Source organism: Primulina tabacum, unplaced genomic scaffold, assembly GCF_025594145.1.
Source record: "Primulina tabacum isolate GXHZ01 unplaced genomic scaffold, ASM2559414v2 Contig448, whole genome shotgun sequence".
NCBI lineage: Eukaryota > Viridiplantae > Streptophyta > Magnoliopsida > Lamiales > Gesneriaceae > Primulina > Primulina tabacum.
Window position 1 is genome coordinate 69948 of NW_027459753.1, and position 25868 is coordinate 95815.

The 25868-nt window shown below is 34.2% G+C and overlaps 1 protein-coding gene across 1 annotated transcript; it reads left to right on the top strand.

The window, feature by feature from the left end:
• Positions 1-1275: 1275 nt before the first annotated feature.
• LOC142534374 (receptor-like protein EIX2) lies at positions 1276-4282 on the top strand. The gene has a single exon (XM_075641211.1). The coding sequence runs from the start codon at positions 1298-1300 to the stop codon at positions 4205-4207; it is 2910 nt and encodes a 969-aa protein (XP_075497326.1). The 5' UTR covers positions 1276-1297; the 3' UTR covers positions 4208-4282.
• Positions 4283-25868: the final 21586 nt, after the last annotated feature.

Below are 25868 nucleotides of genomic sequence, written 5' to 3' on the forward strand. Positions count from 1 at the left end.
GCGAGGTTGATCCGGGACGAGCGTGGCACTAAATTCTGTGAAGAAAACTTGACTAAATCTCGCAGGATTTCCAGAAGAAGGGGCGGCTGCTATTCTTCTCTTAGAACCCTAGTTTTGTTCTCTCAAACATAATAAAACTGATTTGCAAATATGGGTGTGTGTGTTTGAGGCATGTGAAAACGTTTTTGTGTGTGTGTGTGTAGCGTGAGTTTTGAAATAATTAGAGACTAAAATTTGCTCATTTAGAAATTATTAATTTAATTAAAAAGGCTAATACACCTCTAGCTATAACCAATTCCTTAATTAAAATTAAACACACACTCATTTATAAAATTCTCTAATATGCAAGATAAAATAAGAAATGTTAATTTAAAAGTTTTAAAACTCTAAATCCCTAAATTAATAATTTAGGCTTTAAAATACTAAAACTTAATAAATTATCTAAAACGCCTCATTCTTGACTAAAAATTAAAATACCCCAATTTTAAAGTACCCAAAAATCGTCACCGGTCTTTTCCTCGATCCCGCCTCGAGTAATCGCCTGAAACATGAAACTCAAAAACATTTTAACGTGCATCTCATAAACATAATTAATTTAAAATAATGCATTCAAATAAATCATGCATGGCTAAAACTCAATTTAAACTTAAATAAATGATTTAATAATTAAATAAATGCATGGGTTATACGTGTATTGAATTTGGGCACTACAACTTTAGTTGGTTTACTTCAGTTTTACTAGTTCCATTGAACTGCCAAGTCTCCTTCAATTTAGTTACGCTTTACCAGTTTAGTTATCGGTTTAGTTCAGGTCTTCTGATCGGTTACTGGTCAATTTGTCAAACTGTGAAACTAATAAATTCCAACACTAACTCTTCACACACTTTAACCAAAACTCGGTTTTTTCTGTGCTACACTAGGAGTAACAATCTCGATGTATTTTTATACAAAATAATTATATGAACATGTTGCATAAAAACAAACAATGTTGTGCTATCAATATTTTTTTGTTTTCAATTCAGATATTCATATTAACATCTTGTGTAAAACGCATCCGCAGTAACAATTATGGAATAGTTGGAATTTGTCCAACCTCCATGATAGAGTGTGGCCCCATTGACTTGAAGTCCACTCTAGCAAAGTGAAGTATTATTATTCACGGAGAATTTAATAAGGCAAGAAAATTGTGGACTTTGTTTGGCAAATTCTTAGGTCCCAGCTTGGAATTTTGTCCTCTAAGAGCCATTATATATGACATATGTAATTGTCATATGTAATTGGCATAAATTAAATTAATATGAATGTTGTCACCAAAAAACTCATCACTTTCATGCATACGCTACTTTTTCTGGTCATTTTATGGATCTTGCTCGTTAGTGGAACCATCGGAGACGACGTAGTCAGATGCTTAGAAAAGGAAAGATTGGTGCTACTTAAGGTCAAAGATGATTTGATAGATGATTATGGCATACTCTCTACTTGGGGACCTGAGGAAGCCAAGAAAGATTGCTGCAAATGGAATGGTGTTCGCTGCGATAACCGCAGTAATCACGTCGTGGCGTTGGATCTTTTCGGTCCCAAGGGGAGACATACCTATTTTCATCACTTGGCCGGTAAGATAAGCCCGTCTTTGGTTGAACTAGAATATCTTAATCATCTCGACCTCAGCACCAACGATTTTAATGAGACCTCTATTCCTGAATTTTTTGGCTCTCTTGCTAAACTTAAGTTTCTCAATTTGGCTAATTCCAATTTTCGTGGTTTGATCTCACATCATCTAGGGAAGCTATCCATGTTGCAACATCTTGATCTTAGTGAGAACTGGTTACTAAATATTACAGATCTTGATTGGCTTTGTAATTTACGCTCACTGGAATATCTTGATCTCGGTGGACTTGATCTCAGTACAGTTACGACATGGATGCAAACAATAAGCAAACTTCGCACACTGAAATCATTGCACATGCCGGACTGTACCTTTTCATCAGTTCTTCCTACATCACTTCCTTTCATCAACTCTTCTACGTCTCTTTCTGTCATCGATTTTTCTTGCTGTTCCCTGAACACCATATCGATTTTAGTCTGGTTTCTTAACATGAGCAGTAGCTTTAGTTATATTGATTTCAGTCATAATGCTATGAAAGGGAAGATTCCTGTTGCTTTGGGGAATCTTGAATCCCTTTCCCATGTCGATCTCAGTGTTAACATGCTTGAAGGTGGGATTCCTGATACTTTAGGGAATCTGACATCCTTCCTTTATGTTGATTTATCCAATAACATGCTTGAAGAACGAATTCCTAGTGGTTTATGGAATTCCACCATGTTCAAATATCTTGATCTAAGTGAAAATCTGTTGTGTGGCTCACTACCTCATACGTTGAGACTTCCCCATCTTGAAGCTCCACTATTGTCTGAAAATCGATTTGTCGGCAGTGTGCCTGATCTTGCATCATGTACATCATTGGCATTAGTGCGGCTACAAGGTAACAGATTCAATGGAACTCTAGCTAAAAGCATCGGATCCCTATCTAAACTTGAGGTATTGAACCTTGGTTCAAACAACTTGGAGGGCATTATTAATGAAGCCCATTTTTCGAACTATTCTGATCAATTTTATGACCTGGACTTGTCTTTGAACTCGAATTTAAGAGTAGAGATCAGCTCTCATTGGAAACCTCCATTTAAAATTATATTTATAAGTTTGACATTTTGCAAGTTGGGGCCAGAATTTCCATACTGGCTTCTGAATGCATGTGGCCAGTCTGCAAGTCTTGATATTTCAAATACTCAGATTTCAGACACAATAGATAAAAAGATTTGGGACAATTCGATTTGTTTTTGGTATTTGAATATGTCAAATAACCAGATATATGGCATTGCTCCTGATTTATCATGTGAAACTTTCCGCTATGTTGACTTGAGCTCCAATGAGTTTGATACGCTGCCCCTTTTGGCTCCGTCCTTAAATTTTGTAAATCTTGCAAGGAATAAATTATCGCGGAGATTGACACGTATTTGTGCCGCAAGTTTTGTGGTGGTTCTTGACATTTCAGACAACAGATTATCAGGTGATCTTCCTCATTGTCTGAAGAATTTGACATATATCGAGTATTTTAATGTGGCAAACAACAATTTCTCCGGGAGAATTTCAGAATCACTTGGCTACATGAGTGTTCTTTCTTCTTTACATATAAGAAACAACAGTTTTAGAGGAGAGATTCCTACATCATTGAGGAAGTGTCGTTGGTTACATGTTTTGGATCTCGGAGAAAACAATTTGACTGGTCACGTTCCAGCATGGATAGGTGGAAGTTTGCCAATGTTGGCTGTGCTAAGCCTAAGATCCAATGACTTCTATGGTAGCTTGCCTTTAACCTTGTGTCATCTACGAAATCTACAACTATTGGATCTGTCTTTGAATAAGATTTCTGGAACAATACCCAAATGTATGAACAATTTCAGTTCTATGAGTTTGAACCCAGATGTTAACCAAATACCGGACAATATATCATATGTTTTCCCAAGTGGATTTGTGGGGGAGCTCTTCTACGACAGCATAACATTAGTATGGAAAGAGAAGGAGGTCGAGTATGTCAGAAATCTAATACTTTTGAAAGTCGTTGATCTTTCAAGTAATAAGTTAGTTGGACATATACCTCATGAAATATCAAATCTTAATGGCCTTTTTGCCTTGAATCTTTCCAGAAACAACTTGACAGGCTCTATTCCACAAGACATTGGCCAGTTAAAAATTTTAAATTCTCTTGATTTGTCGGAAAACAACCTTTCAGGTGAAATTCCAGACACCCTGTCACAACTGAGTCATCTTGGAGTTCTAAACTTGTCTTTCAACAACTTGTCCGGTAAAATTCCATGGAACAATCAAATACAAACTTTCGACTCTTCTTCGTATACAGGAAATCCTCTACTTTGTGGTCCTCCACTTCCAAAGCATTGTCCGGGCGATGAAAACCCAATCTCTACAGAAAATGTTGATGGGATGGACCATGGCGAGCTCATAAGTACAGGTTTTTATGTGGCAATGGCACTTGGGTTCATTGTTGGCTTTTGGGGAGTGTTCGGGACGTTAGCACTCAAAAAATCTTGGAGGCTTATATATTTTAAGATGGTGGTAAATGTGAATGATTGGGTGCATGTAAGGATAGCTGTGAATTGGAACCACATGCGAAGATATTTTGAGAATTAGTCATAGAAGATTGTGTGTTTAATTAATACTTCTGTTTAAGGGAAAATAAATATATGAATGTAATAAAGATTTCAATATCTTGAATCTGATTTACTTTTATATTATTATTATTACTACCGTTTTATGTTTCAGTGCCTTTTGTCCACAAGAATTAGATTTCTTGTTTTTTTTGCTTTTGTGCTTTCAAGTTATAGAGCGGCTCTACAGTTACATTGTAATTGAGTTGGATATTGATTGGGGTATTCATCGGTCGGTTCGATTCGATTTTCGATTTTTTCAATTTTCAATTTTACAAATATATAATCTGATATCCGAACCATTTAATTTCTTTGATTCGGTTCGGTTTTCTACTGAAATGGTTCGGTTATTTCGGTCGATTGTTTCGGTTTTGATACAATTATTTAAATTAATAAGATAAATATATTGTAAAATATAATATGTTATCTTTTTACATGATTTCTTAGTAAAACAATTAAATATAAAGTCTAAACGAATTACATAAACAACAATCAACTAAATATTATTCAAAATAATTCATCATTCATTATTATCATCTCAAAAAATATATAATAAAAATAAAATTATTAATTTAATGAAATTTAGATTTTTTCGGTCGGTTCGATTTTGACATATATAATCCGAAACCGAACCAAATAAATTTCGATTTTAACATTTATATCTGAATTATAAAATTCGATTTTCGGTTCAATTCAATGTTCGATATTTTTGATTTTTTCAGTTTTATCCGAAATTTGAACACTATCCCTTAACCCACGCCCGTGACATATATTTTCTTACGTTAGTTTTGGTTTTACATAGTTCAAAATTAAAGATAACTTTTGTTTATTAAAATTGGAAAAGGATAATTGTGTTGTTTTTGTTGAAAATTAATATTTAAAATATGTGTATTGAATATTTGAATGTTGAAAATAAGTTGTAAATATTGAAAATTAGTGTGTGATGATGAATTTATTTTCAGATTATTTGTAAAGAATTTTATAAATAGATCTTTCATTTGTGAAGAAAATCACAATTGAGTAGAGAAAAAAATTTTATAAACTGTGTAATTTGGTAAATTTTGAGATTTTGAGATTTTTACTTTTTACCATAAATTTTTACTTTTTCATAACACGTTATCAGCACGAAGCTCTATAAGTCCTCCATATTTTCCCAAGCTTCAAAACAGAAGAAAAAGGTATCAAAATTAATAATATTTATTTTACTGTTTATTTATTTATTGTGTATATATTTAATATATAATATAATGTTATTATATAATAAAGATCAGAAATAATAAAAATAAATTTTTCAAAAAACTTGTTATAAATCATGGGAGGATGTTAAGACGACATCTCACACTCCCGGTAAGGGATACGACAAGTATAAAAGTCTATAAGGTTTTTAAACAAAATACCTTATGACACCTCATTATAATAATGTGATATTATATACATAATTATTTAAACATGACTAATATTATATACACTATATTATTACCATAAAATTATACAAATACATACATTTATTTTTTTGTACACCAACGGTCATAAACGGCAACAAAACGGCTAGGTTTTGCTCTATAAATATGATCTCACAAACACATTCAATCACTTCACATTTCTCTTCTTCTCTAAAAATTATTCTTCATCAAATTTTCGAAGGAAAAAAAGATATCTTTCTCAAGTTTATTTTTAATTATTTTGGTTATAATACTCACGAGTTTTGTGTTTATCGAAGAATATCCTCCTCGTGTGTTTTCTTTATTTTTACGAATGCTTGTACTTGTTGTTTATCTATTACTTTGTATTGCAATATTCATTAACTAATAAAATGCATCGTAATTTTTTTTAGTACCACCATGTCAAACTTGGCAAAGCTTGAATTCATTGCTTTGATATTACGGGAAATAATTATATGCCATGGACTCTCGATGTAGAAATGCATCTTGAGTCAGTGGGTCTAAATGAGACTATAAAAGAAAATGGCATATCCACCTCACAAGAAAATACAAAAGCCATGATATTTTTGCGTCGACATCTCGATGAAGAATTAAAATGTTAATATCTAATTGAAAAAGATCTCATGGCTTTGTTGAATGGATTAAAAGAAAGATTCGAACATATAAGAGAAGTTATACTTCCGACCGCACGGGATGAATGGAATACGTTGAGATTCCAAGATTTTAAAAAAGTCAGTGATTACAACTCAACGATGTATAGAATAATCTCGCAATTGAAATTTTGTGGACACGAGATTACTGAATTGAAAATTCTTGAAAAAACATTTTTCACTTTTCACGCATCAAATATAACTCTACAACAACAATATAGAGTGCGTGGATTTTCGAGATATTCTGAACTTATCGTCTGTCTGCTTGTGGCGGAAAAGAATAACGAGCTATTAATGAGAAATCATCAGGCACGACCCACTAGTTCAACGGCATTTCCTGAAGTAAATGTCATAAGCAAAAATGAATTAAAATCTGGAAACCAAAATCAAAGTTATAGACAAGATTTTGGTCGAGGACGAAATCGAGGTCGTGGACGTGGACGTGGACGTGGAAGTAGTTGTGGTCGTGGACGTGGCCGTGGTTTTGAAAATAATCGAGATAGTTACTCCTATAACTCATCTCAAAAGAGCGTCCCAAACCATCCATTGAAAGGCATCATGAGAATATGAGTGTTAATGAGAATCACTCAAAAAGATTTGAAAGTTCTTGTTTTAGATGTGGTACTCCAGGACATTGATCCGGTATTTGTTGAGCCCCTGAGCACCTTTGTAAACTTTATAAAGAATCAATAAAAGAGAAAGAAAAGGAGACCAACTTCACTGAACACAGTGAACCTTTGAGTGATTCAACTCATTTTGATGCTGGAGATTTTCTGATTGATTTCTCGGACAATGATCAATTTACTGGTGAAATAGATATGTAAAATATTTTATTTTACTATTTACTCGTATGATAATATTTTATCGTGTGTTATATTTTTACATTTGTATTGTATTGTATTTTATTTTTATAAATGTATTGTCAGTAATTTTATTTCATTGCATATTTTTTTTTGAAGTTCAAATATGGAAAATACTATTAACAAAGCTGAAGTTTGCATATCTGATAGTGGTACAATGCACACTATCCTCCGAGATAAAAGATACTTCTTGGAACTAAAACTAACAAAAACAATGGTAAATACAATATCAGGTCATGTAGACTTGATTAAAGGTTGTGGTAAAGCACAATTTTTGTTACCTAATGGTAAAAAAATTTTGATCAATGATGCTTTGTATTCACCACAATCAAAAAAAAAATTTGTTGAGTTTTAATGATATATATTCCCGTGGGTATGATACACAAACAATGAATGAAGATAATGAGAAATATATGTGTCTTACCACATATAAATCAGGAAAGAAATATGTGATTGAAAAACTATCAATGCTCCCTACTGGATTGCATGATACACATATAAGTCCCATTGAATCAAACATGGTAGTTGATAATTCTTCAATATTAACCAATTGCCATGATCGATTAGGACATCCTGGTTCAACAATGATGCGAAGAATTATAGAAAATACACATGGTCATCTGCTGAAAGACCAGAAGATCTTTCAGAATAATAAGTTTAAATGTAAAGCATATTCTCTTGGAAAACTTATTATAAGAACATCACTAGCCAAAATCCAAACTGAATCACCAATGTTTCTTGAACGTATTAAAAGTGATATTTGTGGACCAATCCATCCACCATGTGGACCATTTATATATTTTATGGTATTGATTGATGCCTCCAGCAGATGGTCACATATATGTTTATTGTGAACTCGAAATGTTGCATTTGCAAGATTACTTGCTCAAATAATAAAATTGAGGAATCAATTTCTCGATTATACAATCAAAAAAATTAGACTTGATAATGCTGGTGAATTTACTTCCCAAACTTTCAATGATTATTGTATGTCTATTGGAATCATTGTTGAACATCATATTGCTCATGTGCATACACAGAATGGATTGGCTGAATCATTGATTAAACGTCTGCAACTGATTGCTAGACCAATGATTATGAAAACAAATCTACCTATTTCTATATGGGGACATGCAATTTTACATGCTGCTGTATTAATTCGCATCAGACCAAGTGCATATCATAAATACTCTCAATTGCAGCTTGCATTTAGTAAAGAACAGACATTTGTCATCTAAGAATTTTTGGATGTATGGTGTATGTGCCTATTGCACCACCTCAACGAAAGAAAATGGGACCTCAAATAAAGATTGGAATTTATATCTGTTATGATAGTCCATCAATCATTCGATATCTTGAACCTCAGACAGGCGACGTGTTCACAGCACGTTTTGCTGATTGTCATTTTAATGAGGAAATCTTCTCATTGTTAGGGGGAGACAAGAAACATACCGAAAAAGAAATTACATGGTATGTATCATCATTGTTACATATGGATCCAAGAATAAAAAAATGTGAAAAAGATGTACAACAAATTGTGCACTTGCAAAGAATAACAAATCAAACACCAGATGCATTCACAGATGCAAAAGGGGTAACTAAATCATATATGCATGCTGTAAATGCTCCTGCTCGAATTGAAATTCCAAAGAAACAAATTGAAAAAACTCATGATGTCGTAAAACGCTTGAAGCGTGGAAGGCCAGTCGATTCCAAGGATAAAAATCCTCGAAAAAGAAAATTCATAGAGAAACACGATGATCACAAAATAGAGAATGTTGTTCATGAAGAAACACATGATGATCACAAAATAGAAAATGATGTTCCTGAAGAACTACATGATGATGAAAATGTTCTGTCAGAACCACAAACTGACGAGAATCGTGAAATCTCTATCAATTATATTAATACTGGAAAAATAAGGAACCGAAAAGATATAGAAGAAATTGATTATATATTTTCTTATAATTTGGCAATCGACATCATAAATGATAATGAAAATCATGAACCAAAATCTTTTAGTGAATGTAAAAATCGACAGGACTGGATAAAATGGAAAGATGTCATCCAGGTTGAATTGGATTCGCTAAATAAACGTAATGTTTTTGGACCTATAGTCCTTACAACTGAAGGTGTAAAACCTATTGGATACAAATGAGTTTTTATTTGAAAGCGAAATGAGAAAAATGAAATAGTAAGATATAAAGCTCGACTTGTTGCACAAGGTTTTTCTCGAAGGCCTGAAATTGATTATGAAGAAATGTATTCTCCCGTGATGGATACAATTACGTTTCGGTATTTGATTAGCTTGGCGGTATCTGAAAATTTTAAAATGCGTCTTATAGATGTTGTTACAGCTTACTTATATGGATCACTTGATAGTAATATATATATGAAAATCCCTGAAGGATTTAAGATGCCTGAAGCACAAAGTTCAAAACCCAAAGAATGTTATTCTGTGAAATTACAAAGGTCATTATATGTGTTAAAGCAATCCGGCCGAATATGGTATAATCGGCTAAGTGATCACTTGATAAAAAAGGGATATGTAAATAATTCAATATGCCCTTGTGTTTTCATTAAGAAAACAACATCCGGATGCGTAATTATTGCTGTATATGTTGATGATTTAAACATCATTGGAACGAATAAGAAAATTCAAGAAGTTGTGTCATACGTGAAGTAAGAATTTGAAATAAAGGATCTTGGAAAAACCAAGTATTGTCTGAGTTTAAAAATTGAACAAAAAGAATGTGGAATATTTGTTCACCAGACAAATTATACAGAAAATATCCTTAAATGTTTTAATATGGATAAATCAAATCCTTTAAGTACTCCAATGGTTGTTAGATTATTAAACATAGAAAAGAATCCATTCCGTCCATGTGAAGATGATGAAGATATTCTTAGTCCAGAAGTACCATATCTAAGTGCTATTGGTGCCCTTATGTATCCTACAAATTGTACAAGACCTGATATATCTTTTGCCGTAAATTTATTAGCAAGATTTAGCACATATCCAACAAAGAGACACTGGAGCGGAATTAAACATATATTCCGTTATCTACAAGGAACAACAGACTTGGGACTTTTGTATTCAAACGATGTTAATCCAAGTATAATTGGTTATGCCAATGCTGGATACTTATCTGATCCACACAAGGCACGTTCCCAAACTGGATATGTATTTACTCGTGGAGGCACTGCAATTTCTTGGCGTTCACAGAAACAAACACTCGTAACATCATCAAATCATGTCGAGATTATTACACTACATGAAGCAAGTCGTGAATGTGTGTGGTTAAAATCAATGACCCAACATATCCAAATCTCATGCGGATTATCATTCGATGAGAAGCCTATGATACTAAATAAAGATAATGTTGCATGTGTTGGTCAAATGAAAAAAGGATACATAAAAAGCGATAGAACTAAACATATTCCTCCTAAGTTCTTCGCATTCACCAAGGAGTTTGAGAAGAATAAATATATTGATGCTCGTCACATTCAATCAAGTGAAAACTCATCAGATCTCTTCACAAAGGCACTTTCTACGACAATATTCAGAAAGCACATATATAATATTGGGATGCGCAATCTACGAAATTTGTGAAGAATTGTTCGTGTCAACATGAGGGGGAGTTTACGTGACTACACTCTTTTTCCCTTATTATGGTTTTTATCCCAATGGGTTTTTCCTAGTAAGATTTTTAACGAGGCAGTATAAAAACACGTAATGAAAACAATCATTATGATCATCATCACAAGGGGGAGTGTTGAAAATTAATATTTAAAATATGTGTATTGAATATTTGAATGTTGAAAATAAGAGTTGTAAATATTGAAAATTAGTGTGTGATGATGTATGTAATAATGAATTTATTTTTGGATTATTTGTAAAGAAATTCTATAAATAGATATTTCATTGTGAAGAAAATCACAATTGAGTAGATAGAAAAATTTTATAAACTGTGTAATTTGGTAAATTTTGAGAGTTTGATATTTTTAGTTTTTACCATAAATTTTTACTTTTTCATAACAGTTTTGAAATTATCAATAGCTGGTGCGAAAATTTGAAGTACATTGGAAGTAAAAATATACTTGATTATATTATTCTTTCTCTTCTGTTATGTATTTTAACTTTATTCAAATAATAGATATTTCCAAGAGAAAAAAATTTCTTAATTATCCTACAATAAGGAACACAAAATTAGCAAAATAATTATAATAAAAAAGAAGAATATATAAAATAAAATATATATTCAGTATACAAGACAAAATTGAAATTAATTCATAGAAAAACATGATAAGTGTCACTGGAGGTCGAGTATCATACTACTTGAACTTGACTCGATTTAAATGTTGTCAACTTGAGCTCGAACTCGATCTAGTAATTCATTTTATGCTCGAGCTCTAAAAGCTCGAAAGCTTAAATTCTAGCATTTAAATCTCAGCTCGGTTTTTGATATTGTAGGCCACAAAATTAAATTTTTGTAGGTCCAAGAAAATAAACAAAAAAAGTTAGGCCCACAAGAAAAGTAAAACTTGTGATTTTGGCTTGTCTGCTCGATAACCGACCATGATCGAATTAGGGATCGATTACATGAATTTGAATAAAGGCCAAGAGGGAAGAAAAAAGATTGACGGTCAACTTCAATCATCAGGAAAATTACTACAAAATTTCTCTACAATATTTATCAAAAAATTCAGCAAATTTTGGCAAGATGTATGCTTTGCTTTCATATTTTCATGTCCATGATAAGATCATAATAGTTCGTATTTTTATTATCAAATTTTTTATTATTCTCGCTTCCAACATGTTTAATTGATACAATTTTGTGTTATTTTGTGATAGGATGAAGTTTTATGCTCTTTGGATAAATATGTGCTAAAAAGATGATTTTTATATCACATTTGAAGTTACCCATATGAACTTTATGGATGACTTGAAGCTGAATTTTTCAGAAGACGTGGGTATGTCTTGTGACTATTTTTCAGTTATCTAAAAAAAATGAAGCTGACGAGAATTGCAAGGAGTGGAATTCGAAATTATGATGATAATACCATATTTTAGGAGTCTTAATTGTGATATTTAATTCATTAAAGACTTTTGAATATATAAATATATTATTGAAATAAGGGAAGATTTGATAGAGTTTTATTTTAATAAAAGCTCTATTTTCCTTATTGATAGACATAATTTCTTATTAGTATTATTAAGTTTTATTCTAGTTTTTGGATTTATCTTTAGACATCTCTCTACCCCACACCAACTTCACGTTAAAGAAAGAAGAGAAAGAAGAGGAAGTTTTCATCTATTCTCAAGAACTCAAGTCTAAGTTTTTATTTTTGATTCAATTGATATTTCTATTATTTCAATTTTATCACTGTGAGTTTTTTTAAATTTATTATTCTTGTTTATTCAAGTATTTGTTAGTTTATGATTTATTTATATGAAAGTTGTATGTCGATTAATCTGACAATTTAATTTTATATACAATTTTCTACTGTTATCAATAAATTCAGTTATCTGTAACCGACATGAATGATTGATACGTGAGTAGCAATAAATTAGATGTGTTGTATAATCATAAGATATTTAGTCTAAATAAATCGATGAAACTATATTTATCAATTGTAGCCATCTCGATTATTAGATTTTCAGGATTAACTATTTTCACAAACTGAAAATGTTATTTTTAATCAATATGGAACGTATCATGCCCAATTGATTATTGATAAGTTTTGAGTGGATGATGGTTTGGTCAATTAAATTTGAAGAACACAAGAACGTAACTTTATTGGTTATCCATATAATTCTAAGGTTAATAACTTGGAAATGCATGAATGAATATTTTGTTGACCGATGACCAATGATACAATTGAATAGTGGAACTCCCTTGAATCTTAACTCGGTAAGATCGAATTTTTGCATATTTTTGCGTTAGCTGACCCTAAAATAATATCATCAATGTAAATTTGAATAAGTATAGAGTGATCTTTCTTCGAGAATTTGAATAGTGTCTTGTCAACTGTTCCTACAGTTAAATCTTTATCAATTAAAAATTTTAATAAAGTCCCATACCAAGCTCTGGGTGCTTGTTTAAAACCATATAAAGTTTTGTTAAGATGATAAACATGGTCAGGAAGTAAATGATTTACAAAACATGGTAGTTGTTCTACATAAACGTCTTCATGTAACTGACCATTCAGAAATGAGCTTTTCACATCCATTTGATATACTTTGAAAATCTTGAAGGATACGTAGGCAAGGAATATTCTGATTGCTTCCAGTCGAACTATTGGAGCATACGTTTCATCATAGTATATTCCTTTTTCTTGCCTATAGCCTTGTGCAACTAGCCTTGCTTTGTTGCATACAACTGAACCATCTTTGTTCAGTTTGTTCATGTACACCCACTTTGTACCCATAATAGATTTTGAAAGTGGTCATGGAACTAAATCCAGACATTGTTATGGGTAAACTGATTTAGTTCTTGTGGCATAGCAATTAACCAACTGGGATCAGTTAGAGCTTTTTCAATTTTCTTTGGTTCTATTTGAGATATAAAAGTAGAGTGTATAAATAAATTAAGCATATGTCTCCAAGTCTTTACCGGACTAGATAGGTTACATATTACCAAATCATGAGGATGATTTTTCTCCATCTGTATGTTGGATCTGTCAAACTTCTTTGCGCAACTGGTTAAGTTTGTAATTGACCAGTTTCTTCTGCTTTAGTTGGAATGACTTCAGTTTGTGTTTGAATATTATCTTGGTGTACTTCAAACTGATCATTACGAACTGATTCTTGTCCAACTAGTTGATTTACCACTTCGGGTTCTGGTGTTTGAAGGATATTTCTGACAGCGTGAGTTTCATCTTCACTGTATTTGAAGGATATTTCTGACAGCGTGAGTTTCTTCTTCACTGTAAACTTCAAGACTGATATCTATTAAGCGATTTGTTAGCTCAACTGGATGTATACATCAGTTGGCTTATCAGATTGTACAGTTTCATAAAGAACAACATGTATTGATTCTTCAACCTTAAGTCTGAGACTTTAATAATCTTTTGAGAACTTTAGTTGGTTTACTTCAGTTCTACTAGTTTTATTTAACTTCCAAGTCTCTTTCAATTCAGTTACGCTTTACCAGTTCAGTTATCGGTCCAGTTCAGGTCTTCTGATCGGTTACTGGTCAGTTTGTTAAATTGTGAAACTAATAAATTCAACACTAACTCTTCACACACTCTAACCAAAAATCGATTTTTTTATGCTAAACCAGGAATAACAATCTTGATGTATTTTTATACAAAATAATTATATGAACATCTTGCATAGAAGCAAACAATGTTGTGCTATCAATACTTCTTTATTTTCAATTCAGATTTTTATATTAACATCTTGTATAAAATGCATCCGTAGTAACAATTATGGTATAGTTGGAATTTGTCCAACCTCCATGATAGAGTGTGGCCCCATTGACTTGAAGTCCACTCTAGCAAAGTGAAGTATTATTCACGAAGAATTTAACAAGGCAACAAAACAGTGGGCTTTGTTTGGCAAATGCTTAGGTTCCAGCTTGGAATTTTGTCCTCTAAGAGCCATTATATATGACATACGTAATTGGCATAAATTAAATTAAAATGAATGTTGTCACCACAAAACTCATCACTTTCATGCTTTTTCAGGTCATTTTATGGATCTTGCTCGTTAGTGGAACCATCGGAGACGATGTATTGAGATGCTTAGAAAAGGAAAGATTGGTGCTACTTAAGGTCAAAGACGATTTGATAGATGATTATGGCATACTCTCTACTTGGGGACCTGCGGAAGCCAAGAAAGATTGCTGCAAATGGAATGGTGTTCGCTACGATAACTGTTATAGTAGATGCACTGCAAGCCAACGGTTGGCTAGGGAATTTATTGACTCAAGTGTAATAAACGATCTTTATTTTAATATAATTTAACTTTTTATGGTTTTGTTTTACTTTATCTGTATACCCATGCAATCAGCATAGATAAAGTCCTTGATTATACTTTAATACAAATGAATCGTAATTCGTTGATGAAACTCATTTGTAAACACTGTATAATCTAAATTCGTTCCTAGTCGATTCAGCCGCCTAAAACATGGATAAAGGTCGCTTGAGCTCGAGACTAGCATATGTGATGTTGTATACTACGTTTCTTGGTAAGGACATAGATATGTCCAAACATGCAGATGGGTAGTCATATGATGATTATATCGAACAACCCTCCTTCGGATTTTCCAAGTGGTTATCATTCATCGAGAGGATAAATCCGTGGTTATGATTGTACACCATTAGTACTTACGACCCGGGACAACACTGAGGCTCTATATGCTAGGGTTGTGCTTTGACTCGTTTATCGACTTCATGATAGTCATCAGGTGGCAAGATTGGGTACAGTTGCGACATATGTAGGAGCCAGTGCGTCGGAGTCAGGAATTCACCGCTCACCTGCGGGTGTGGATATCCTATGTGATCTGATGAAATACTAGTGCATGGAATCTCTGGCCATAGTATGAGATGTACGTTAGAGAAGAAGTTCTTCAATTGTACATGCGATGCCACTATTTATTCTCAAAGATGTATCACATAGTTATCGAATTATTATGCAACCCTCGATGAACCAATGGTTGCAGATTCGATCGGGATATATGAGATGAAGGGACTGTACTGTACGTTAATCATAATCGACTGATTCTTGTAGGCACTATCAGTGATAACTAGGGAATCATGGGGCGATGCTACTAGACGCTCTTACCATGATTCGATGGATTTAATCAGAAATATGATTTCTGACATTCTCATGATCAATTGTTGATACATAGAATGTGGCAAGTTAGGGTAAGCCCGAATAAGAGATTATGTCCTGAATCACAAAGAGTTGTGAACCCATGGCTAGCTGTATCCCTGAACCATTGAGGGTCACATAAGCACTGGTTTACTTGTTCTCGTTGAGATAATAAATTCAATGAGTTGGATTTATAAGAAATAAGTTTGATATGATCAATTTATAAGCTTATAAATAAAATTTATAAAAGCTTATAGGAATTTTGAGAGCATGACTGTTAAGACAGTCAAAGGAGTACACCTGACTTATTTAGACATTGGTGATCTCGAAATTAAAGTGTACATCATAATAACAAATAATTTGAAATTGTAACATCGATGATATTGGATCGTCAATCGGGATTATGATGAGATTAATGTAATGGAAGCATGGAACATGGGCTTGTAAGAGTATAAGCCCATCATGCTAATTTATTAAAGTTCAAATGAGCTTTAATGATTAAATTATATTTTAATTGAGTTAAAATATAGCTCATTAAGTTTTTATAAAATATGGATTGATTTATGTAATATGAAAATATTCATGATACCAAAATTTTAAAACTTGCACATAAAGCGAAATAATATTAATGCATGATATTCTCAAATATATATGCATCGAGATTGACCATGATATGAGATGCATTTTTGGAATCTTTAATTAACTTAATTAGTATGATTAATCAAGTAAAAAAAGATTAGAAAAAATTAATAAGGATTTTTTCCTTATTTACTAATTAGCATCCGAAAGTTGATGATGGAGATACATTGACTCTTTCCAAAAGTTTTCGGTGATTTGGCATGCAATTAGAATCCATAATTAACTTAATTAAATTAATTAATTAAGTAAAGTATGGATTAGAAAATTAATAAGGATTTTTATTATTCTTATTGCACAAGCATCATTCGAAAAACATTCAATGAAGAGGACCGAAACTTTAGAAAAAGAAAAAGAGGAGAAAGTCTTAAATTTTTCCATCGGCCAATTCTTGTTCTCAAAAAGGTTTTGAACCAATTTTTGTTTTCTTGATCTCAAACACAAAAATATCTTCTACACTTTCTAGTGCAAGTTAGAAGAGGAACAAGTAATCCAGTCGTGGACCTGATTCGAAGATTAAAGAAGTAGATCGAAGAACATCGTAGGGATTTACAACAAGAGCTACGTCCGCTAATATCAGTGTTGTTGGAGCCAAATGAAATTTTCACTAAAGGTATATTTTTAAACATCCTATGTATGTTTATTTAATTTAAATTATACGAGTGTCCAAACAAATATTTTGAGTGTCAAAATAAAATTTTTATAACTTCCGCTGCGTTTGGGCACGAGAAAACTGAGATCCAACAATGGTATTAGAGCCAGGTTCTCTATAACGTATGATTTAAATCATATTGAATAGTTTATTTCTAACTACAAAAGAAAATTTTTCAGAAAAATGATGCACCATAAAAAAATTTATTTTTCCAGAAATAAAAAAAAATTATTTTCGGATCTGCCCGGAACCGTTCCGGGTAGACCGCGCGCGCGCTCTGCGAGCATCATGCGCATAACGGGTGCACGGCTGTGCGCGCAGGGCGTGCCTGCGACTGCCCAAAAAGTTCAGGCAGTGCGCGGGCAGCGAGGGCGGCTGCCCGAGAACGTCTCGGGCACTGTGCTGATTATTGGGCTTGAATTGTTTGGGCCTAGGGTGCGATTTTCAGATTTTTTCAAAACTTTGGATTAAATTGGTATTTTATGAAAATTAGTTCAATTTATCTTTTGAAAAATTAATTTTTGGAAAATTAATAAGTTACTTGTAAAATAAATAATTAGAATATGATTTTAATTATTTATGGTAAAAATGAGTTTTACAAGAAATCAATTATTATTGAATTAATTGGAAATTAAATAAAGTTGTTTGTTTAATTTATTAAATTCTTTAATAATTATGGTGATTAGTGATAATATTATTATATACATGATTTATCAATTAATTAAATTTGTTTAATTAATTGATGTTAATATTTGATATTAAATGCATGAAGGATGATCGAGAGCCTTGACCAATGTGTTAGGTGTATGTTAGGATATTTTACTGTTTTATTCATTTTGTTAATATTTGATATTATTAAAGTGGGCATGGTTTATGGCTCGTTCCCACCTATGAGATGTATCCCTTATGTAACATGGCTATTTAAATGAAATTATTAGAAATAGTGGAGATCAAGACTGGAAGATGGTGGGCCCGATAAACAAGATGAAGACATGTAAAATATTGGAAGCACTTGTAATAGATGTATTTGCATCCCTGCGTTCACCTAGGTTTTGGACCTGGATCCATGTCTGGCTCACATGGATCTAATAGTGTTGGTGATCGATCATCTTTATTTATTGTTGAATGTCATATTATGATTTATATGTGATATATAGTAGTATGCATATATGCATATTATTAGATAATATAGTTGCATGAATCCGGCAAACATACAATCTCTGAGACAATTTCAAAATTAAAATCCCTCATTTTGAATAAAATTCAAAATTTATATCAAACCATAAAAATAAAAATTAAAAGATTTTAATTTATTCTTGCCTTCCATCAACCGTGGTTGAATGTTGATCGCTACCCGCGGACAATGTCTGGCTCATACTATTTGGGAGGCCTTGACGCCGGAAAGCTGTGACTTCCACTTGACATATGATGTGAATTGAGTGGAACTCCCATGACTTCGGCTCATATTATTGGGGGAACTCATGGCGACCGTCCACTACAATTCAATATTGATGGGTCGGTTTGACACGCGAAAATAAACGGCGTCATATTATTGGGTTCTTATTAAACGTGAGGCGAAACAGGCGGAGGTTGCATAGGGATGCAATTAGATTCTACTTTTTAGAAATTATAATTGGCTGATATTATTCGGGATTATAATTGACTAATTGGATTCTACGTGTCCACTAAGGAAATACGATTTCTCTTTTTAATCAGAGGGTGGTGAAAATAACAAAATAGCGGGAGGAAAATTTATAAAATAAAATCCATATTTTATATCTTAGAATTATTGTAAAATAATCAGCAACCATTATTATATTTTCATATCAGTATATTTTCGATTTCGTCACGTAATTCATTTATGTTATTAACAAGCTAACCGAACCTGAGTTTCAAGACTGGTTGGCAAAATTGTTCTGAATTCGGAGAAAATGGCATACACACTAATGTTAGTCTTGCTAAACTGATAAAACATGCAAGATGGTAGGACCATAGTATGCAAGCTAAAGTGTAACATGCTCGCTTCTATGTCAAATGAACTGCATGGACAGTTTGAGGAAATGTTGAATGCTGCTGACATTCGAATGCATGTGCAAGAGTTGCATGGTGCATGAAACTAATACGATGATGCAAACCACTTTCAAGGAGCTCATGACTACATGTATGCAAGATAGGGCTCTGGCTCATGAGCATGGTGTACATTTGACTAGGCTTATTGAGAATGTGGTGGGCCTGGAATATGTGATTCCTGATGAGTTACTTGATGACATCAACTATCCTCCTCATTTGACGTGGTTATGGTGAACTTCAATTTGAATAAGATAGATGATAGCCTTGAAGAGCTAGTCAATATGCTTATGACTTATGCGATCACCATAAAATAAGAAAATGTTGTTTTAATGGGCCTCTCGTCAGGACGAAAAATGACCCACAAGGTAAGGGAAAGAAATGTTCTGCCCCTCACAAGAAAAACAAACCCAATAAGAGGCAAAACTCTGAAGGACACTTAAAGGGCCTACAAAGCCCGATAAGTCAGAACATATTTATTGCACTGCAAGAAGTCCGGACATAAGAAATTATATGAGCCAGAAATGTTATGGAAACGATAAGTGAATGTCCAAAGTAAACAAGATTTCAACAACAAACAAAAGAAAATTAGATGATCCAAATCTCGCACAAATGTGGCACGCTAGACTCGGTCGCATTTTCAAAAGAAGGATGCACAAGTTAGTGGGAGAAGGCATGTTTGACTTGTCAGACATAAATTCTCTACCTACTTGTGAGTTCTGTCTAAAAGAAAAAAATGACCAAGGCTCCATTCAATGGAAATGTGGAATGTGCACATGGTCTACTGGATTTGATCCACACAGACGTTTGTGGCCCGCTAAATGTTAGCACAAAATAAATGAAAACCTACTTCATTACCTTTATTGATGACCATTCGAGGTATGGGTATGTCTACTTGATGAGACACAAATCTGAAGCTTTTGAAAAGTTCAAAGAATTCAGATCAGAAGTAGAAAAACAATTAGAAAGAAGTATTAAGCACTTCGATCTGATCGAGGTGGATAATACTTGAGTATTGAGTTGTTGGGTTATCTAAAAGAAAATGAGATTCTCTCACAGTGGACTCCACCAGCAATACCACAATTGAATGGTGTTTCTGAACGACGTAATTGAACTTTGATGGACATTGTTCGATCTATGATGGGACTTACTGAATTGCCTACATCGTTTTAGGGCTTTGTGCTTGAAACTACGGCAATGTTGTTGAATAATGTCCATAAAAAAGCAGTGAATAAAACACCATATAAGATATGGATGGGAAAACTCCCAAATATTCTTACTTGGGAATATGGGGATGTCCTGCTTACGTGAAGCAGACAGTGGGAGACAAATTGGATAGTAGATCCACTTTGTGCTACTTTGTAGGATATCTAATGAATTCTGTTGGATATTATTTCTATCATGTTGGGATCGGAAAAGAGTCTAGAGGGGGGGTGAATGAACTCTTTCAAATTTTCTTTTCTAAAATTAGTTTTCAATCGTTTTTTAGGCGGTTGAAAATTCTTTCTGAAACGGTTGGAAACTTGAACCACTGATGAGTGCGGAAAACGGTTATCAATTCCCAATAGACAGTTCAAACACTTTTAGCAAACTTAACAAATTGCGGTTGGAAAAGTAAGAGCTTACAAGAAGTAAATAACACAGGATTTTTATGGATGTTCGGAGATTGAATACTCCTACGTCACCCCTTCTTCCTTTTCCAGGAAGGATTCCACTAAAAGACTTTGGTTTTACAACGTATTTGCAACAGCCCACTCCAACCAGGACTTATCACACTGTCTGTATTGAAACTCTTAGTGATCACTTTACATTTCTGGATATTAAGAACACTCAATTCACCAGACACCAAGACTTGATCTAATAACCAAAAGGTTACTGATGTGAATAAACGATTTGTTTTGAGTAGCACGAAATTGATCCTTAGACGATCGAGAATAATGTTGTTTAAAGCGTGCTTGAGAGAGCGATGAAGTATGTAAGATTGTGGTAGCGCTCTGAGATCTTTTTGTGTATGCTAGCAACAAGATTTTTCAGCTGATCGATCAAGTGTTTTTGCTAGCAGACGATCTTCTTAACGGTCGGAAAGGATGCATCAACGTTAACCTGCTCCACTGAACAGATGTGTTGCTGTCAACTTGATGAGCATTTAATGATCTTTCATAGACGCATTTAATGTTCCTTTTGCTCGGCATAGTTCTGAAGCGATTTTCCTGAAGAGTTCATTTTATGGTAACAGTCTTCTTTAATCAGAACTGGAAGTCTATACTTGTTCTACCCTTTCTGAGACAAAGATATAAATCCATATCATTTTTGGAACTGATGAAAGTATATGTTGACTTCAAGACGATGTAATATTTTGAATGTATGAAGTCGGTCAGAGAATTTCTTCGAGCAATAAATAGTCTTCTTTAATGATCTGGTTCTGAGAATCATTAAAGTCCAAGCTGAATCTGCTAACGGTCTGAAGTAAGCGGTTGAGACTTCTTGGAGCTTTAGCCGGTCAGAAAAGTATACCAGTGGATGAACAGAGCGGTTGAACTGAGATATACGAACCGTAGCTGGTTTCAAGCTGACCTGTTTTTGTCAAACACCAAAATTCTAGGGAATATTATTTTCTTACCAATTTTCCCCTTTTTGGTGATGACAAAACCTAGCTGTAGGGCTAAGAAACATAGTAATATTGACGAAGATATATAGAGGCGAAAAAATATTGCATTTCATTAAGATAATGAAATTACAAAGAACAGAGTAACAGTATGTTGTAAGAAAATTTGCAACAAGAGTTCATTTGGACCTTTTACTTTGTTCCACTGCTTTTTGTCTTGTCTCCCTTTTCTTTTAATTCATGCAATTCCTTCATAACAGATATTTCTGCTTCTTGAATTGCCTTTTGTCGCTCTTTTTCCCTCTTTTTGACATCACCATGAACAAGAAATTCCATGATTTCTGCAAGTTGAGCACGTTGGGCGTCGAGGCGTTGTTCCAAATTTGATTGAAGACGTGTCATTTGCCCGATAGACCAAGGCACAAGTTAAGATGAGTAGAATTATGTTCTGCTTGCATGAGATAAAAACTTGTTTCCATAGTGGAAAGATCATTTCGGAAAGCAGTCTTGACTGATCGAAAGTCTTCCTTAAGATCAAATTTTTTTCGATTAAGAGCCAAAATGGATTGATCCATGGTGTTCAACCTGGTCAGTATCTGCTGCTGGCAGCTTTCTTCTAGATCTTCTTGTTGTTCAGGTTCACCTTCTTCATATAGTAACCTGTTTTGGAAAGAAACCAGTTGAGTGGAGAAAATCTTACCGGCAGCTTTTGATGGTTCAGGCTCAAGGAGTTCATCCGTAATGCTCTGAATAAGTTGATCAATGTTTTCAGTAGAAGCAGACGGTTTAGATCCAATGACATCCGGTTCCTCTGATTGTGCTGGCGGAGAAGTTGGTGGAGGAGATTTTGCAATCATCAAGGGATTTGTCAGCTGGGTTGTATGCACTTCCTTGGGAGAAATCAACGTCTGTTCTGAAAAAGCTGTTAAATCATCCTTGGTGGGAGAACCTGGTGAAGAGACTGTTTGATCTTGAAAAGTGACAGCTTTATCAAAGTCAGATAAAAACTTCTCTGCCTCATCAACAGAAACAGTTTTAGCAGCTGAAGGATCATGTGGAGGCAGTTGGGTAGACTGATCCATGGCAGAGATTGTTCGAGACTCAGATGGAATGTCGGTGGTAATCTGATGACTCTGTTTTTCAGCACTTGGAAGGTCTTCAGGCGTGATTTTTGTAGAAAGATGCATAGTGGTTTCTTCATCACCCGGTTGAGCTGTCATGGTAAGCACTGGTGAAGAAGGTTTAGTGATTGTACCGAGAGAAATAGATGAGAAATCCTTTTTAGTAGAGATGGCTTGACACTGTTCTAAGCTCAGATCTTCATGGATGTCCATCAGAGAGTTTAACTTTGTTTGATCTGTAACAGCTGGGAGATTAAGATCCTGTCGCATTTGAGCGACTCTCATAGTCAGTGAGAATGTGTCCATCTCAAGTTGAGAGATGACTGCCGAATCATCATTGGCTGTCGGACAAAAAGGGTCAAAATTATTTATTTTCAACCATGTGATGATTCAGAGAGTGCTTTCTTTCATTTGAAGTTCCAGAAAATTTCGTCGTTGAAGAGCGGTTTGAATATCAGCCGTTTCTGTCCATTCCAAAATGGACCGCTCCAGCTTAGCAGCTGCTTTTATTTTGCCGGTTTGAAGTAGCGAATCAAAAGTTACATCAGTCCTATATTTAACCCATCTGTCAAAAATCTTTATCTTTTTCTGGACAGCCTCATTTACACGCTCGCTTGCGAGTACTATGGCCGTATGAACTGTATTGTTTTGAGGTGGATTTTCAATCATCACATGTTTGCCCTTATCTGAGGAGAGAATAATGAGAACTCCAGAGTAAGAGGACTCAATCTCTGGTTCTGTAATTTGAATCCCTTTCAACTTAGTGACTGAGATTGTAGGGATTGGGGCAGGAACGAGTGGTGTAGAAAGATGTTTGACCAATCTTATCTTTGTTGGTTGTGCAGTTCTCTTTTTCTTAAAAACTTGAACAACTGGAACATCATCTTTGGACTCATCATCGGAGTTTGTTTTTAGAACCAGCTTCCTCTTGGTTTCCTTGGCAGTTGAAACGGTTTTGGATGATTTCTTTTGTTTTACAAACTCTTCCCCGGTTTCAGTCTTGATGGAGACTATCTCCTCAGCCGGTCGATTCTTTTGGATAAATTTTCAACCGATACCCAGTTGAAGAGCTTAGTTTTGTCAACTTCTATCATATCAACCGGTTGAACCTCGGCATTGATCAGCATGTGGCAGATTGGAACTGCAAACCCTTGTGATTGGTTTTCTTTATTGATCATGGCTACCAAGATGTTAAATAACACATCAGACCAATTTATCCGTAGTTCGGAGGAAATGATGTCATAACAAGAAATTTCTCCAAGGTTATTTTATCATATGCACCAGCCTTGGCAAGTAGTCTTTTTGCCACAATATCAGCCAACAGTCTGAATTCAATATTTAAATCGCGTTTCTGACATGTTGGATGAGAGATTGGAGAGTCCGTGTTTGAGAAAGTACTTCGCCAAATGTCGATATTTCCATCTGGAAGTGTTGGGAAATCAGTAACTCCATCTGTGGGTAAGCTGAACAATTCAGCAAACATCTTCTGGGTGAACTGGAGGTTTTTGTTTTGAACCACACAAATAATTTCTCCGTTCTTCATGTGAGCGGAGTCAAAAAATTCCTTCAGTAGTGTGTCTGAGTATTTGTAGCTGCAGCCCAGAAAGGAGCGAAGCCCATAATGTTCTATTGTGCGAAACATGACTTTCATCGATTCGTTGGGCATGGGCATGGAAAATATTGACGCGAAGTTAATAGCGACTGTGTTCTGAGCAATTGAGGCAGCCATTTCCTTGATTTACCGAGAGGGTTTGAATTTCAGCACTTGCAAGTTAAGCTTAAACGCGATCGAGTAGAGAATAGCAAGGTAAGACGTAATGAGGGTGCAAGTGTGGAATATGTATGTGCGGTTCAGATAATCACTAGTCAGTCCACGTGGAGGACTGTTAGTAGAGAGAAATTTGTAAGTTTTGAAAAATTTGGGCGGCGATAAAATAATTAATTTGAAATGTCAAAAGTAAAAACTGTCACGTCAGTCAGAAGCAATCGAAAAGTTTGAGTAATTTTTACGAAATGACGTGGAAGTATTGTGCCCAAGTAAAATGAACCGTATGAGTAATGTAGTTAGGAAGAAACGGTTGAGAAGTCTATTTAATTAATGACTTAACCATTTTTCCCCCTAAACATGTGGATTAAGAACTAATCCAGAATGGTGAACCGTCGATGGCTTAGACAGAAAGTCTCTTGAAATCCTAGTGGCTGTCGATATGAGAGAGAGAGAGAGACCCTTCATATGATATTTCATCTATAAATACAGGTAGAGGGATTAGTTAAACAATATATATCAAGATGGCGAAAGCAGGAAGTTCAAGTGAGCCAGATCTTGTGAAAGAATTTATGGAATCGATGATAGCTTCCCGCAAGGCTGCTTTTGAAGATAGCATTTTTGAGAAGATGCTGGCGGTCTGGACAAAGGTCCAGGAGCTTCAGTCCTCTCTTGATAGAGGACTAGGTGCTACCTCTAAGGAGATGGCACTTCTGATGAAGTATCAGTGACTTCTTTATGTCGCTGATGCATCATACGTCTTCTCTGATGATGGCGTTTACCTTCTCATGCTCTTAAAAGAGCAGAGGACTCTGAGGAAGATTGCTTCCTCAGATGACTTTTTACGTACCTCCACCGGTAAGCTGACCGCTTGGTTGCGCAACTAGTTGAGGTCAGTAGAAGATGAAGTTAGGGATGTACAATGCCTACTGTTTGTTCAATAAAATATTTCTATTTTGTATTACCGACTGCCTCTTTATATTTCCGTTTATTTCTTGCAGTACAAACTAAACAAACACAAGAAC